At 36.6% G+C, this 17,938-nt stretch overlaps 1 protein-coding gene across 4 annotated transcripts in view; it reads left to right on the forward strand.

Annotated features, from left to right (window-relative positions):
- Positions 1-17,938, forward strand: part of zdhhc23b (zinc finger DHHC-type palmitoyltransferase 23b) — a 34,182-nt gene that overhangs the window by 8,147 nt on the left and 8,097 nt on the right. For all 4 annotated transcript variants that reach the window (XM_059968072.1, XM_059968070.1, XM_059968074.1 and 1 more), the window contains exon 2: positions 321-480. In XM_059968072.1, the coding sequence (XP_059824055.1) occupies positions 344-480 (137 nt within the window). In that variant the 5' untranslated portion in view covers positions 321-343. The remainder of the gene's footprint in view (positions 1-320; positions 481-17,938) is intronic.

Consider the following 17,938-nt stretch of genomic DNA (forward strand, 5'->3'; position numbering starts at 1 on the left):
ACTCTGACTCCAATTTAAGAACTGTGCTAGATTTCAATTATGTACATTCAACGATTTGCAACACGGATATCAGTATGTCTTGTGACCAGGGAAAAAAAAACGTGAATTCGTTTCTGTTTCTTCAATTCTTTCATTTGTTAACATAGTTTGAAAGAAAATGCGGGGAAAGAAACTAAAATATGGTGTGCACATTCAAGCAAGTTGTTTTGTACCCAAATATGATAATAACAAAAGTCTGAGTGATTTACAAACAGATTAATCAGAGTGAGGACTAGCCATTGTAGATGTTAACTCTGTATCAATGGTTTTTGTAACTTTAGGTTTGTAGGGGAAGTAAACCATCATGAAGAAGAAACGTTCTAAGATGTCTGACGAAGACGGCAGTCTTTGCTGTTGTGAATACATTAACCGCCATGGACAGAAAACTCACATACTGGCCAGTTGTTGTGACTGTGAGGATCTGGATGAAGCCTGTGACAGGTCAGAGATAATCTTGCTGTAACGTGTCAGTTTTTTATTATTAGCTGGTGGATTATACTTCACCAAAGCAAGCAGATTGAGCCTTCTCACTGCTTTCTGATGAGAGATCTAAAAGTTCCTGTAGAAAATAACTATAATTTTTTTTGTTAATTTGCCTATGAGTTCAGAATTAGACTTAAAATTATTTTTTTTTTGCTTTGGTCAAGTAATTCGCCATGTTCTTTCATTTGAAAGATACAGATATATAGTAATACAGTACAAATGAGTAATTCTCTTCTTGAAAAAATCTGTTCTAAAATGTAAATTGAAATTTCCCAGTTCTGACTTTATTAGTCTGTTATTATCTTAAAGGATCTGAAGTCAAGCTTGTACCTAGGTTTAGCTGTTGGAAAAATCTAGATGTGGCATAATATTTTAGTATCAAATTATTGTCTTGTTGGGCAGTGTTAATTTCATTCAGCTCACGATCTGCAGCAAAGACATTATTCCTTCCAGAAGAAAAGAAGTTGAAACAGGATGTCATCTTAAGATAACATGACTGAATAATTTTTAAAAGTTAAGCAGTCTTGGAGTTGATGGAATCGTCCTCTTGCGATAGTGTTAATGAAGTTATCCAGGCTTCAATTCTGCCCTGGATCCTCAGCATTACAGGATGCTGAATTTACTGGTGAGGCGTTACTTGAAGTATTGTGAGCAGCTGTGGGCCCATTATTTAAGGAAGGATGTGCTGACATTGGAAATGGTGCAGAGAAGGTTTGTGAGGATTATTCTGGGGATGAAAGGTTTATCGTATGAGGAGCGATCGAAGGCCTGGGGCTTTACTTGCTGGAACTTAGAAGATGAGGGGGAACCTCCTTTGACATCTATTGAATGTTGGGAGGCTTAGATAAAGTGGATGTGGAGAGGGTGTTTCCTTTGGTAAGGAAGTCTTGGAATGGAGGGCACAGCCTCGGAATGGAAGGATGTCCATTTAGAATGGAGATGAAGCATTTCTTTAGCCAGAGGGTGGTGAACTTGTGGAAGGGTTGATAAATTGATGAGTCAGGGTGTGAAAAGTTGTGGGAAGAAGGCAGGAGAATGGGATTGAGAGGGAACTGGATCAGCTAAAATGAAATAGCAGAGCAGACTCAGTGGGTCGAATGGCTTTATTCTGCTCCTACCTCTTATGGTCTTTATTTCACAAATTACTGTAATGCTACAGTAAAGGGAAATCAGTGGAGCTCATCTTCATTCTTGCCTAACAAACTTGGGATGGGGGGGGGGGGAAGTAATAAATAATGTTATGCGTTGTAACTTCAAAACGCGAAAACTAATTGCACTAAAAAGACAGGAGTCTCGAAATATGACTTTAACTTTGCTTTTTATTTTAAGTGGGGTGTGCATGCATCATGAAGTATGGAATTCAAATATTTATACATATGACTATAATAAATAATACAAACAATATTATATGTATAATACAAATATTTATACATATGACTATAATAAATAATACAAACAAATAATACAAATAATACAACAAAGAATGTCTAATCAAGCAATATATTTACATGATTACTCAAATATCACTGAAATATTAAATACACAACACTCCTAATTCTTAACTATAAACTCCAACTGCATAGAGAATGTGCCTCTATTATATAATGCAACTACTATATATAGACATTCACAGCATAGTAAATTTTTAATTGTCTCATTCAGGCCTAAAGATTTCATCGCTGTGGAGGATTTCTTACTCTTGTGGGATAATGCCTTTCCTGACAAGATGGTCACTCTGCTTGGCCAGTGAGTCTTGTGACCATGAAAACAATCTCAGGTTCTGAGGCCTCCTCCATGGTGGTTGTAGAAGTTGAGTCTGAGACTGCAGGAAGTGATTCTGACATCTCTGGACTCCTGTCTTCTTCCTTTTTCTTCTTCTAGTTTGTGCATCTTGATCTTGGGAAGGTCCATTTAGTTCACTGGAGTATTCTTTTATTAATTTTTCTATTGCTCCTTTATGATCTGATCTCTCTTCTTGGCTTCCTCATCCACATCATCTCAGCAACCCTTAGTTTTTGTATTTCAACTGACTCCTTTTTTTTTTGGCCTTCCATTCATCCAGTTGGCCTTTGAGTCTTTGCATCTACTTTTTCAAGCAGCCTTTTGTCTCCCATTTGAAGTTCACGCAATAACCTTAATGCACGTAGAGTAGATGCTGTCTCTTTATAATCACAAAAGCTGAATGCTTACAATTTTTCTGAAGCTCCTTGAACTCTCTTCCAGCTGAAAACCAAGCCACATTTTGCAAGTAACTGCCTGATGAACATATTCGAAGCTTTCTCAGATATGCCTACAGATATGTTGTAGTTGGACCAAGGCTTTTGTCATTTTGATAATTCCCCTGAGCAGCATGGTCCTTCCTTGGTCCAATGTGCTTTTCAACCAGAGGCACAGAGGTTGGCACCAACACCAGTTTGCCCTCTGTTGGGGAGCACTTCATGGAGTTTGGCATGGAGACAGTTGTGATATCACCCAGAACCTTTCTGAATTTGATTTCACTTGACTCTATTGCAGGGGATGTGGCATGCAAATTGTGGATGGCTCTCTAATAAATTGTAGTTGTCTCAACCAATCATGTCCCCACAATGCTAGCCTTCCTGTTTTTACCACCTACAAGCCCAATGTTGCTTGTTGTTTGCTGTATTTCACTGTTACCAATGTCATTCCCACAGGAGTTATCTTTTCTCCAGTATAAGTTCTGAGCTAGATATCTGCAGCCTTCAGTTCAGTATCTTTGCAATGCCTTTCAAACTTATCCTGTGGAATGACTGAAACAGTCAAGCCACTGTCCAGTTCTATTTTAATTAATTTGCCGTTCAGTTCTCGCTTGCTATTGCTAGTTTTCACATTGTAAATCTCTTTCTTTCTTTTTCAATCTTTTTATTATTGTTATTAATATCAACAAAATAAAATTGATACATAGATAATGGGATTACAAACATACGCATTTCAACTGAACATGAAAGAATACATAAGCAATGATTACAGTATAAATGAGTATTCCCAAATCATGGATGATACAACATACAAATAAACAAGGCAAACCTAGGTATATCATAATATATAATAAAAAAAACAGAAAAGAGAAAAAGAAAAAAATTATGCAAAAAAACTAATCTAATACCTAATAAGGGAAAAAAACAAAAAAAGAGAAAAAGAAAAAATAGAAAAAGAAAAAAAAGGCTGTTTATAATATCTCACAAAAATACAAAATCATCAGTGTCATCAACTCCGATCCTCTCAACATATATAAAATCGAAACTGGAAAATCAATGTAGTGTTCTCACTCGGGTGTAACGGAACGCTGAGCTAAACACCGAGTTAAACCTTTGTCAATAACGACAGGATCACAGTAAGATTAACCGTTTACTGTTCACTCTTCCACATTGACGTATGGTGAAAACTGTTGATAAAACAATACAAGATTTGTACAGAATTTGTTTCCTTCTTCATATTACAGTTACATCGTAAATACTTGCAAAAGTAAAACTACAACAACTACATTACATTAAAGTGCAGCATACAGTCAGAACCTACCTACGCCATTGATTGCTTTAAATACACTTCAACGCAAACTATCCGCAACTCTTTAACTAACAAAAACATAAACATTATCGACCGTCGTTACTTTTAACAGGATCGGCGTTAACATTTTAATTCAACATATCGATTATCTCATAACTCACAGTGTTGCTTTCACAATGTTCCTGGTGCATAGAGAGAAAACTGTGCTGCTTGCTGCGCTCGCATGTCTTGACCCCCCCCCCCCCCACCTTCCCGTTTCTCCAAACCGGTATTTTCCCACAGGATGCGGCAAATCTGGATGTGACGTCATCGCATGGCGCGATATCTCACAGACAACTTTAAACAAGCGAAAATATTATAAACTAAATAACTGCCATAAAGGCAACACAATCAAATAGGCTTGGAACAGGGTCATATTACATCATATGAAAATATTGAATAAATGGTCTCCATATCTTTTCAAATTTAATAGAAGTATCAAATACACCACTTCTAATTTTTTCTAAATTTAGACATAACATAGTTTGAGAAAACCAATGAAATACAGTAGGAGGATTAATTTCTTTCCAATTCAACAAAATAGATCTTCTAGCCACTAGTGTAAGAAATGCAATCATTCGACAAGCAGAAGATGATAAATGGATTGAGTCCATCATTGGTAAACCAAAAATTGCAGTAATAGGATGAGGTTGTAAATCAATGTTCAATATGGCAGAAATAATATCAAAAATATCTTTCCAATATTTTTTCAAAAGCGGACACAACCAGAACAAATGAGTTAAAGATGCTATCTCAGAATGACATCTGTCACAAATAGGATTTATATAGGAATAAAAATGAGCCAATTTATCTTTAGACATATGAGCCCTGTGCACAACTTTAAACTGTATTAATGAATGTTTAGTACATATAGATGATGTATTAACTAATTGAAGAATTTTATCCCAATTCTCAATAGGGACGGTAAGGTTAAGTTCTCTTTCCCAATCATTTTTAGTCTTATAAAAGGGCTCTGAACGTATCTTCATAATTATATTGTAAAGTTTTGATATTAGCCCTTTCTGAAAAGGGTTTAGTTCAAACAAACTCTCCAAAATACCTGAAGACACAAAATTTGGAAAAGTAGGAAGTACAGTATTTAAGAAATTCCTAATCTGTAAATATCTAAAAAAAAAAAATGAAATCTAGGCAAATTATATTTATTAGATAATTGCTCAAAAGACATAAAACAATTATCCAAAAATAAATCGGAAAATCGTAGTAATCCTTTAGTCTTCCAAGCTGAATAAGCTTGGTCTATAATAGAAGGATAAAAAAAGCAATTGGATACATTAGGAATATTTAAAACAAACTGAGTCAACCCAAAAAATTTCCAAAATTGAAACCATACACGTAAAGTATGTTTAACTATCGGGTTGACAATTCGTTTCGGCAATTTAGAAAGAGCAAAGGGAAGAGAAGTCCCTAAAATAGAACCCAGTGCAAATCCTTGTACAGATTTAATTTCCAGGTTCACCCAATGAGGGCTAAAAGATAAATCCCAATCCTTTAACCAACATATCAAATACCGGATATTAACTGCCCAATAATAAAATCTAAAATTAGGCAATGCCAATCCACCTTCCTTCCTTGCCTTCTGTAAATATTTTTTTACCTAATCTAGGATTTTTATTCTGCCATATATATGAGGAAATTTTTGAATCAACATTAGCAAAAAAAGATTTCGGAATAAAGATTGGTACCGCTTGAAATATATATAAAAACTTGGGTAAAATAACCATCTTAATAGCATTAATCCGACCTATCAGAGATAAAGATAGTGGTGACCACTTAGGAAACAAACATTTAATCTGATCGATTAAGGGTAAAAAATTAACCTTAAATAAGTCTTTATAGTTTTTTGTGAATTTAATCCCTAAGTAAATAAAAGAGTCAATAACTAATTTAAAAGGTAAATTTCCATAAATTGGAACCTGTCTATTTAAAGGAAACAATTCACTCTTATTAAGATTTAATTTATACCCGGAAAAATCACTAAATTGAGCCAACAGTGATAAAACTGCAGGAATGGATTTCTCAGGATCAGAAATAAATAATAATAAATCATCTGCATATAATGATAACTTATGTATATCTGTCCCACGATTAATGCCAAAAATATTCTGTGATTCTCTGATAGCAATTGCCAAGGGTTCTAAAGCAATATCAAATAATAATGGACTAAGAGAACAGCCTTGTCTAGTACCCCGAAATAAACGAAAAAAGGGAGATCTTTGATTGTTATTAAGCACCGAGGCTACTGGAGTATGATATATCAGTTTAATCCAGGAAATGAATGTCGGACTGAAATTAAACTTCTCCATCACATTAAATAAGTATGGCCATTCAACTCTATCAAGTGCTTTCTCCGCATCTAATGAAATAACACATTCTGAAGTGCTATGTGAAGGAGTATAAACAATATTCAATAATCTCCTAACATTAAAAAAAGAATAACGATTTTTAATAAAACTGGTTTGATCTTCCGAAATAATTTGGGGTAATACCTTCTCCAACCTGGATGCCAGTAACTTGGAAAAGATCTTGGAATCTACATTCAATAAAGATATTGGTCTATAGAATGCGCAGTCAGTAGGGTCTTTATCTTTCTTCAATATTAAAGAAATGGAAGCTCTATAAAAAGATTGTGACAAATTGCCCAACCTAATTGCTTCTTCAAAAACCCTGTATAACCAAGGAGAAAGAGTAGTGGAAAAACATTTTAAAAATTCTACTGTATACCCATCTGGACCTGGTGCTTTCCCAGAATTCATGGAGGAAATAACCCCTTTAATTTCTGCATCCATAATAGGAGTTTCTAATATTGAAAGATCATCTGATGATAATTTTGGAAAATTCAATTTCCCAAGAAAATCACACATGGTATTACGATCATGAGGGAATTCAGAATGATACAGGGAGGTATAAAAATCTTGAAATGATTTATTTATCTCATCATAGTTAACTGTCAAATCCCCATTCTGCTGACGGATCTTAGTAATTTGACGTTTAACCAAAGCATTCTTCAATTGACTAGCTAACAGTTTACCCGATTTATCACTATGTATATAAAAATCAGATCTGGTTTTCATTAATTGATTTTCAATCGAAGATGTAAGTAATAAACTATGTTCCGTTTGAAGTTCAACCCTTTGTTTGTAAAGCTCCTTAGAGGAGTGATCGAATATTTCTTGTCAATCTCTTTAATTTTATCAACCAATAAAAGAGTTTCCTTCTTAAAGCATTTTCTCAGACCATCAGAGTAAGAGATAATCTGTCCACGTATATATGCTTTAAAAGTGTCCCAAAGTGTACCGCAAGAAATATCATCCGTGGAATTAGTTGAAAAGAAGAAATTGATCTGTTCCTTCATAAATTTAATAAAATCCAATCTTGCAGTAAGGTAGAATCAAATCGCCATTGTCTAGCATTAGAACTGTATCCATAAATTTAATAGAAAGTTTTAATGGAGCATGGTCAGAGATGGCTATATTATCATAATTACAACCAATTACCAATGGAATCAAACAAGAGTCAATAAAAAAATAATCAATTCTCGAGTAGGAATGATAAACATGTGAGAAAAAAGAAAACTCTTTGTCCTTAGAATTCCGAAATCTCCAAATATCAAAAATTCCATTATCAGTCAAAAAAGAGTTAATACAAGTGGCTGACTTATTGGGTAAAGTCTGAATAGATATAGATTTGTCCATCAAAGGATTTAAACAACAATTAAAGTCACCACCCATTATTAACTTATTCATTTAGATTGGGTGGAGAAGTAAATAAGGACTTAAAAAAATCAGGACAATCCACATTTGGAGCATAAACATTAACCATAGCAACCTTTTTGTTAAAAAGTAAGCCAGTAATTAACAAAAATCTACCATTCGGATCTGAAAAGATATCATGTTGGACAAATGCAATAGAGGAGTCAATAAAAATTGAAACTCCCTTTACTTTGGCATTCGAATTCGAATGATACTGTTGACCCCTCCAAAACCTAAAAAAGCAATAATTCTCCTCTATCCTCACAAGAGTTTCCTGTACAAAAACAATATGAGCATTAAGTCTTTGGAATACTTTGAAAATCTTTTTCCATTTAACTGGATGGTTTAAGCCATTAGTATTCCAAGAGACAAAATTAATGGTCTGAGCCATATTTCTGAAATCAGCCCTTTGGTTAATAAAGGGTTAACCAAATTATGAACTCATGCACCCGGAAGAGGAACAAAAATAAGGAGCGGACCCGGAAGTGACGACATCACGGACATTTTTGTAGTTCAAAATCAGCCCAAATGAAAAAATGAAAAAAACTGATATAAGAAACATCAGATTTAGAAAAAGACCTCCCACCCCCCACCCAAGAGGGGAAAAAAGAGCACCCCAGCCAAGGATAGGCTGGGAAAAAGGAAAGATGAAACTAAATCTACCCCCATATCAGCAGAAGACAGCTCCGTATATAAAAGATAAAAAAAAATCCACCCAAACTCTAAAGAAATTATAAATACTATACTAAAACCAAACTTCTTAATATAATTGGTAGTAAAAAAAAGAGAATATAATCACTAGTAACTTATAAATCCGGTTAAAACCCAAACAAACCAAAAAATTTTAAACTGTGATAAGAGATGCATTATAGGAAGAAGACGAGAGAAAAAAAGCGAAATTAAAAAAAAGCCAAAAATATTTTAGAGAAAAAACCGCCATCTTAGTACAAAAAAATTCACCTTCGAAGGATTAATAATAATAACCAAAGATAAAGTACAGTGGTTGAAATAAGTAAAATAAAAAGATTAGTATGTCAAAAAAAAACTTTAACTAGAGTATAAAATATAGAGTAAACCTACACCAATAGCCAGAAACAAAATCTGGTTTTGGAAATAAAAACCATCTTGCAAGATCAAAATCACTCATTTATTAGGGATGAGAATCAGTAGCAGTAGGGAAGTTCTCATTCAGAAAGCTTCTTGCTTCAGATGAAGAAAAAAAAACCCGCCATGCTGCATTGGGAGGCGATATTCTGAGCTTCACAGGGTATAAGAGCGCAGGTTTTAGATTTTTCTCATAACATTCAGACATCAGAGGTTTAAAAAGAAGCCTTGCCTTCATTACTTCTGGACTAAAATCTTCTACTAATCGAAAATTGTGATCTTGAAATTTGACCATCCCTACAAGCCGAGCCACACAAATAAGTTGCTTTTTAACATGCACATAATGAAATCGGACAATTACAACCGGTGGTTTAGCTGAAGCACTCGGTGATCGATGCATAATTCTGTGAGCGCGATTGAGTAACAGAGGACTGTCTGGGAATACAGACGGGAACGCATCCTTTAAAAGTTGAGCAAAGTACTTCATGGGGTCCCCTTGTTCAATACCTTCCGGGAGACCAAGTATGCGTAGGTTCTGTCTTCTGGACCGATTCTCAAAGTCGACACTCTTGGCTTTAAGTGTTTCCACCTGCTTAATTGTCGAAAGTAAGTTCTGCTGCAGTTTTTCAATTATCAAGTCTCGCTTCCGAGCATCCTCTTGCAGAGTTGTGATTAGAACTTGCTGCTGTTTAACTACTGAATCCGTCTTATCCATATAATCTTGAAAAGCCTTTATATCTTGTTTAAAAATTTGTCGTCATTCTTCAAATTTTTGATTTAAAACCTCCAATAACATTTCATAAGTCAATTCAGTATGCTTAGGATCGGTCTGCTTTTTCTTCCCGTTCCCATTAGGATTCTTCCCAGGTTCTCGCCCTTTAGATCTAAGAGCCATTTCTATATTAATTTCTTCAAAAAGTTACAATAAACTCTTAAAGGTAAGTCCAAGAAAGTAGCAAGAATCTTATGGTGTAGGTAAAAATAAGTTAAATAAGGGTGATCATAGGTTAAAAAAAGTAAAGGTTATGGAGTGAATCTGAAACAGTACTCACTCCATGAGCGTCTCCTGCTGACCTCTGTAAATCTCAAGTTTACCCAGTAGCATGTCACTATCATTATTATCAGATGTTTTACCAGTAGCATGCAGATTAATGCTCTTTTTGAAACTGCAACGACTTTATCTTTTTCTCTTCTCTGTGCAGTCCGTTTATTTTTGTCTACCCAACATGCTCTTTGTATGTGTCCTACTTTGTTGCATTTTCTGCACATTTTGCCTTTAAATCTCCATATGTCTGGTGTATGTGAACCTCTGCCACAACGGTAAACAATGTACTCAGCCAGGTTAGCCTCCATCTTGCTAGATGCTGCAATTTAGTTCACACTCACTTTCATTCCTGACTGCAACTCAATTGTGTGTCTGCAGTTTCCATTTATACAGCAATTTTGTGTTCTTTTAAGTAAGTTATGCATCAGGTAGGAGCCATTTTTGAATGCTTTCTTGTAAGATTCAATAAACTAAATGATCTCAGTGCATAAAGAAGTCCATCATTAAAATGACAATGCTCAGACAGTCCCTTCAATTCAGCTATGTACACTGAAATGGACTGCCCTTCCTTTTGATTCCGCTTATGAAATCTAAAGCTATCTGCAGTCACAAGCGGTTTTGGTTCTAAACGTTCCTGCAATCGGTGCACGATTTCAGCAAAGCTCATTTTGGCTGGTTTGGTTGGAGCATTTAAGCAAATTGTATGCTGTTAAACCCAATACATTCAGCAAAATTGGTATTTGTTTCTCATTGGTAATTTCAGATGATTCAAAATGCTATTCAGTTAGCTCAGAATACATGAGGCAGTTATCCAATCAGAAACATCCATCTCTCTAATGTAGCTGGCCATATCTGCTCTTTTTTATTTATGATTATCACCCTGTACTCGCTGTTTTTGAACCCATGAATTCTTCTGTTAGCTCCCGTTTTCTTTTAAACTCAACTGTTAATGCATATACTGCATTTTTTTAAAAAACTTGACCTCACCTCGCTGTGTTTCTTTTTAACATGAGAGTTCTGCTGTGCTGATAGCCATGCCATCTTGGGTTCACTTTAGAAGTATCTTGTAACCACAGATGCGTTTTCTAACTTCAAAACATAAAAAAGCTAACTGCAATAAAAAGATAGGTGTCTGAAATGTGAGTCAACTTCATTTTTTTTCTTTAAGTGAGATGCACACATATCATGTAGTAACATCGTGATGTATGCAATTCACATATTTATGCATGTAACCATACAGAATTATATAAACAAAGAAAGATTATTCAAATAATACTGAAATATTAAATAGACAACAGTTGTCTCTCTGTGTACAGCCAACTTGCTTTAACATGCCCATATCTCCAGGTGATTCTAATTGCAAGCACTGATATTGTGTATTTTTAGCTTTCAGCTATGAACTTTGTCCTTTCATGCTTCACTGAATCTGGGACATATTCTCCATAGACATCTCAAACTATCGCTCACATTTTTCTCTGCACAATGGGTATGAATATTGGCTTGGTACTTGCAATACAGTGAAATGTTTAATGCCCTTGACTGTCCTGCTAATAAGTCTGATAGAAGAGTACAGCTTGAGAGCAGGTTACTTCTTTTCCCCATCATGTCATGCCAACCATAATAACTGTGAGATAATCTGAGTGGCTTTAAAATAATACTGAGCTGTGGAATCTTCTCCCTGCAAACTGCTTTTCTAGCTTTTGCACATAAGAATAAATCTGCAGCCTATGGATTTTCATTTAAAAATTGTTAATCTGTTTTGCTTTCAAAGTCGGTTGTAAAATTTAACACAGCCCTGAACTCCTTACAAGATGGACAGAATGATGAATGTCCTGAACTAGGATGGAAGGTATCCTTGTTGAAGATATTTAGATCATTTGTGATTGAATATTACTTGATGCAGAAGGGGCTAATGGCTTCATTGTTGCTGTGAAGTGCCACACTCATGTTTTGCTTTGTAAATTGGATTTTTGGATGAAAAAATTGAAATTGAGAAGAAAAATCAGTTTATACTGATCTGCAGAATCATTTGCTTTTAAAATGCAATTTAAAATGTTACTGTTTCTAATAATGTAAAAGCTAACCATTTTATATTGTTTATGGCAATAGTTTTCGGTGCAAAACGATGTAACTAAAGAATCTCATTCTATTCTAATGCATTGTCAAGTCCATTAAAAAGCCACAGTTCAAATAGGATTACTGATATTATTTTCATATAATTTCAATTATCAATATGTGAAGTAAAATTCCAGGAAACCACATGGTTTATGTGAATATTGATCTTCTTTGTATATTACCATATCAGAGAACGTGTTTGTATTAAAAATACATTAACATGTTTCTTTTAAGTCTGCTGATCACATTTCCATTTTAATAAATAATGACCGTTAATTTGAGTTCATGCATTAGTGGAAATCTATTGTGGATAATTCAGTCTGTTGTCTTCCTTATGGTTTTGAAGCATTTGTCTGGTTTAAAAATGTCTGTGAATTCTCTTTGATTTGCGTTTCAGCCTTACTTTGAGGTAAGGTTTGTAAATTGTTCAAGTTTAACGCCCACAGTTATCGCAAATCCTCTTCAAATGCTTTGCGTGGAGCATATTTTAAGCATGTTCAACATCCTGAGTGATTACTGGCAAAACACCTTTTTGAGTTTAGCACATGGAACTTTTGTTTTAAAAGTTTATGAATAGTAGTCTTTGTGTCATGTAAAACATAGAAACATAGAAAATTGGTGCAGGAGTAGGCCATTCGGCCCTTTGAGCCTGCACCGCCATTCAGTATGATCATGGCTTATCATCCAACTCAGAACCCTGTACCTGCTTTCTCTCCATACCCCCTGATCCCTTTAGCCATAAGGGCCATATCTAACTTCCTCTTAAATATAACCAATGAACTGGCCTCAACTGTTTCCTGTGGCAGAGAATTGCACAGATTCACCACTCTCTGTGTGAAGAAGTTTTTCCTCATCTCGGCCTTAAAAGGCTTCCCCTTTATCCTTAAGCTGTGACCCCTCATTCTGGACTTCCCCAACATCGGAAACAGTCTTTCTGCATTTAGCCTGTCCAATCCCTTTAGAATTTTATACGTTTCAATAAGATCCCCCCTCAATCTTCTAAATTCCAGTGAGTATAAGCCTAGTCGATCCAGTCTTTCTTCAAATGAAAGTCCTGCCATCCCAGGAATCAATCTGGTGAACCTTCTCTGTACTCCCTCTATGGCAAGAATGTCTTTCCTCAGATTAGGGGACCTAAACTGCACACAATATTCTAGGTGCGCTCTCACCAAGGCCTTGTACAACTGCAGTATAACCTCCCTGCTCCTGTACTCAAATCCTTTTGCTATGAATGCCAACATACCATTTGCCTTTTTCACCGCCTGCTGTACCTGCATGCCCACCTTCAATGACTGGTGTACAATGACACCCAGGTCTCGTTGCATCTCCCCTTTTCCTAATCGGCCACCGTTCATATAATAATCTGTTTTCCTGTTCTTGCAACCAAAGTGGATAACCTCACATTTATCCACATTAAATTGCATCTGCCATGAATTTGCCCACTCACCTAACCTATCCAAGTCACCCTGCATCCTCTTAGCATCCTCCTCACAGCTAACACCACTGCCCAGCTTCGTGTCATCCGCAAACTTGGAGATGCTGCATTTAATTCCCTCGTCTAAATCATTAATGTATATTGTAAACAACTGGGGTCCCAGCACTGAGCCTTGCGGTACCCCACTAGTCACTGCCCGCCATTCTGAAAAGGTCCCATTCACTCTCACTCTTTGCTTCCCTCTGCCAACCAATTCTCTATCCACATCAATACTATACCCCCAATACCGTGTACTTTAAGTTTGCACACTAATCTCCTGTGTGGGACCTTGTCAAAAGCCTTTTGAAAATCTAAATATACCACATCCACTGGCTCTCCCCTATCCACTCTACTAGTTACATCTTCAAAAAATTCTATAAGATTCGTCAGACATGATTTTCCTTTCACAAATCCGTGCTGACTTTGTCCGATGATTTCACCTCTTTCCAAATGTGCTGTTATCACATCTTTGATAACCGACTCTAGCATTTTCCCCACCACCGATGTCAGACTCACCAGTCTATAATTCCCTGGTTTCTCTCTCCCTCCTTTTTCAAAAAGTGGGGTTACATTAGCCACCCTCCAATCCTCAGGAACTAATCCAGAATCTAAGGAGTTTTGAAAAATTATCACTAATGCATCCACTATTTCTTGGGCTACTTCCTTAAGCACTCTGGGATGCAGACCATCTGGCCCTGGGGATTTGGGAATTTATCTGTACTTTCAATCACAAGCAAATGTTTGATGTTAGTCTCAGAGGTGATAAACTACTTTAAGATTAGCTCTTGCCTAGCAGAGAATTCTTTGTTTTTTGGTTCTAGCTTAGCAGAAAATTCTTTTTTGCTATAAAACCTCTAAAAATCCAGTATAGCAATAGGAATAGAGTTACTCCTCTCAATTTGTGTCACCTTTGGAGCATGGCTGGCCTGTATTTCAATTCCATTTCATCATTTGCAGTTTCAATAGATGTGGGATTTTCTCCCTGTTGAGGAACGAGTTCCTGATTTCTACTGAAAATGTATAGAAAACCATTGATTCTGAATTGTCTACTGTATACCCTGGCTCTTATTTTATGATGATTTAATTTCTTCCACCAGAGGAAACAATAACTTTGCATATATATTTATTGAATCCCAAATGCAGTACCTAATCGATCTGAAATCTGCAAGTAAAGCCCAGTCTTATGTAAACAAATTCAAAAGTAAAATTCCAAGCAATGTAGTTTAAGTTGTGGAAGTCAGCTAGTGTGCCTAAGCTGCAGAATCTGGGAACAAACCCATCTGCAGTATGTGTGCCAGGTTTGGTACAGAACCGGAACTGAGGGGGAGGAATACCTGGACGGTTTGTTCAGTCATAGGAGAAGGTTTTGGGATCTGAATGAGTTTGCTGTAAAAGATGGTGAAAGGAGAAAGAAAGGACCTGGCTGAGATGGATGATGCAAACCCAGAGAAACTAATGCTATCCACTGAGGATAATGCACTCATAATGGATGGGGTGATGATCTACCATAAAGGTGGCAAGAATGTGAATTCTAGCCACATCTGATGGTGGGAGGAGGGGTTGAAGGGAGAAGTAAGGAGATGGGTGGGAAAGGGGAATTGACCATAAAACATAGGAGCAAAATTGGGCAATTTGGTCCACTCTGCCATCACTCTCAACCCCATTCTCTTGCCCTCTCCCTATAACCTTTGCCCTTATCAAAAGAACCTATTAATCTCTGTTTTAAATGTTTTCGATTAATTGATCCTGCAGCCATCTGTGGCAATGAAGTCCATTGATTAACCACCATCTGGTTAAGAGAAAAAAAAAATTCTCCTTATCTCTGGTCTAAAGGAACATCCTTTTGTTCTGAAGCTATGCCCTGTGGTCCTAGATTCCCCCACAAGAGGAAACATTCTCTCCACATCCACTCTATCTAGGCATTTCAGTATTCAATGGGTTTTAATTAAATATCTCCTTATACTTTTAAACTCCAGAGCAACCAAACGCTCCTCATATGTTAATCCTTTCATTCCTGGAATCATTTCCATGAACCTCTTGGATCTTCACCATTGTTAGCGCATTCTTTCTTGGATAAGGGGCCCAAAACTGCTCACAGTACTCCGAGTGCACTCTGACCGATGCCTTAAAGCCTCGGCATTATTTTCCTAATACTCCTGAAATGAATGCTAACATTGTATTTGTTTTTCTTGCCACCAATTCAACTTACAAATTAACCTTTAGGTAATCCCGCATAAGGGTTTCCAAGTCCCTTTTGCACCTCTTATTTCAGAATTCTCTCCCCATTTAGAAAATAGTCTGTACTATTCCTTCTGCCAGAGTGCATGACCATGCATTTCCCTACTTTTTTCCATCTGCTGCTTCTTTGTCCATTTTCCTCATCTGTCCAAATCCTCCTTCAGACTCCCCGCATCCACAACACTACTGGCCCCTCCACCTATCTTTGTATTGTCCACAAACTTTGCCACAAAGCCATCAATTCTGTCATCCAGATCATTGACATATAAAGTAAAAAGAAGCGGTCCCAACACCAACCCCTGTGGGACATCACTACTCACTGGCAGGCCCCCTCCTGCTAGATGGTCAGTCTTCTATCCGTGTTCATATCTTTCCTGTAATACTATGGGCTCTTATCTTTTATTAGCAGCCTCATGTGGCACCATGTCAAAGGCCTTCTGAAAATCCAATTAAGCAATATTCACTGACTCTCCTTTGTCTATCCTGCCTGTTATTTCCTCCAAGAATTCCAATAGATCTGTCATGCAAGATTTCCCCTTGAAGAAAGCATTTTGACTTTGGTCTATTTTATCATGTGCCTCCAGGTACTCTAAAACCTCATCCTTAATATTGGGCTTCAGCATCTTATCAGCCACTAATGGACTATACTTTCCTGTCTTTAGTGTCTCTGCCCTATAGAGTGGAATGACATTTGCAATTTTCTAGACCTCTGGAACCATTCCAGAATCTAGTATTTCTTGAAAGGGCATCACTAATGCCTCCACAGTCTCTTCAGCTACCTCTTTCAGAACCCTGAGGTGCAGTCCATCTGGTCCAGATGATTTACCTACTTTTCAGCTTCCCAAGCACCTTCTCCCTAGTAATAACAACTACACTCACCTTTGCCCATGACACTCTCGAATTTCTGGCATACTGTTGGTGTCTTCTACATTGAAGACTGATGCAAAAATACTTAAGTTCGTCTGCATTTTCTTTGTCCCCCATTACTACTTCTCCAGCATCATTTTCTAGCCGTCTCCCCTTTCCACTCTCTCCTTTGATTTTACTCTTTGGATATCTGAAAGTACCTTTGGTATCCTCTTACATTACTGACCAGCCTAACTTCATATTTAATCTTTTCTCTCTTGCTGCTTTTTTTTTGTTGGTTTTTGAAAGATTCCCAATCCTCTAACTCCCCAATAATCTTTACAACATTATATGCCCTCTTTTGCTTTTATACTGTCTTTGGCTTCCTAGTCAGCCAGAGTTGCCTCATCCTTCCTTTAGAATACTTCTCTTTTGGGATGCATCTACACCCGAATTGCTCCCAGAAACTCCAGCTGTTGCTGTTCTGACATCATTCCTGCTAGTGTTCCCTTCTAATCAACTTTGGCTAGCTCCTCTCTTGTGCCTCTGTAATTCTCTTTACTGCATTATAATACCAATACATCTAATTTTAGCTTCTCTCACATAGACTGCAGGGTGAATTCTGTCATATTATGATCATTGTCTCTTGATAGTTCCTTTACCTTAAGCTCCTTAATCACATCTGGTTTATTACATGGCACCCAATCCAGAATCTCCTTTTCCTTAGTGGGTTCAACCACAATCTCCTCTAAAAGGCATCTTGTAGGCATTCTACAAATTCGTCCTCTTGTAATCCAGCACCAACCTGATTTTCCTGCATATTGAAATCCCCATGACTAGCATAACATTGCCCTTTTTACATTTCTTTTCTATCTGCTTTTGTAATTTGTACTCCACATCCTGGCTACTGCTCAGAAACCTGTATACAACTCCTATCAGGGTATGTTTATTCTTGCACTTTCTTAACTCTACCACAAGAATTCTACATCTTCCAATCCTGTGTCATCTCCTTCTAAGGATTTGATTACATTTGTTGCCAACATCCACCTCTGCCTACTTTTTGATACAATAAGATGTTAAGATGGAAGCTCATCTTGGCATTTGGATGTTAAGCTCACAAATATTATCTTCTTTCAGCCATGACTCAGTGGTGCCCACAGTGTCATTTCTAATTTTGCTATAAGATCATCTATCTTATTCCTTATACTTCCTGCATTCAAATATACCTTCATCACCCTTTTCAATTTTGCCCTAAAATTT

The sequence above is a fragment of the Hypanus sabinus genome, chromosome 4, assembly GCF_030144855.1.
Source record: "Hypanus sabinus isolate sHypSab1 chromosome 4, sHypSab1.hap1, whole genome shotgun sequence".
Taxonomy (NCBI): domain Eukaryota; kingdom Metazoa; phylum Chordata; class Chondrichthyes; order Myliobatiformes; family Dasyatidae; genus Hypanus; species Hypanus sabinus.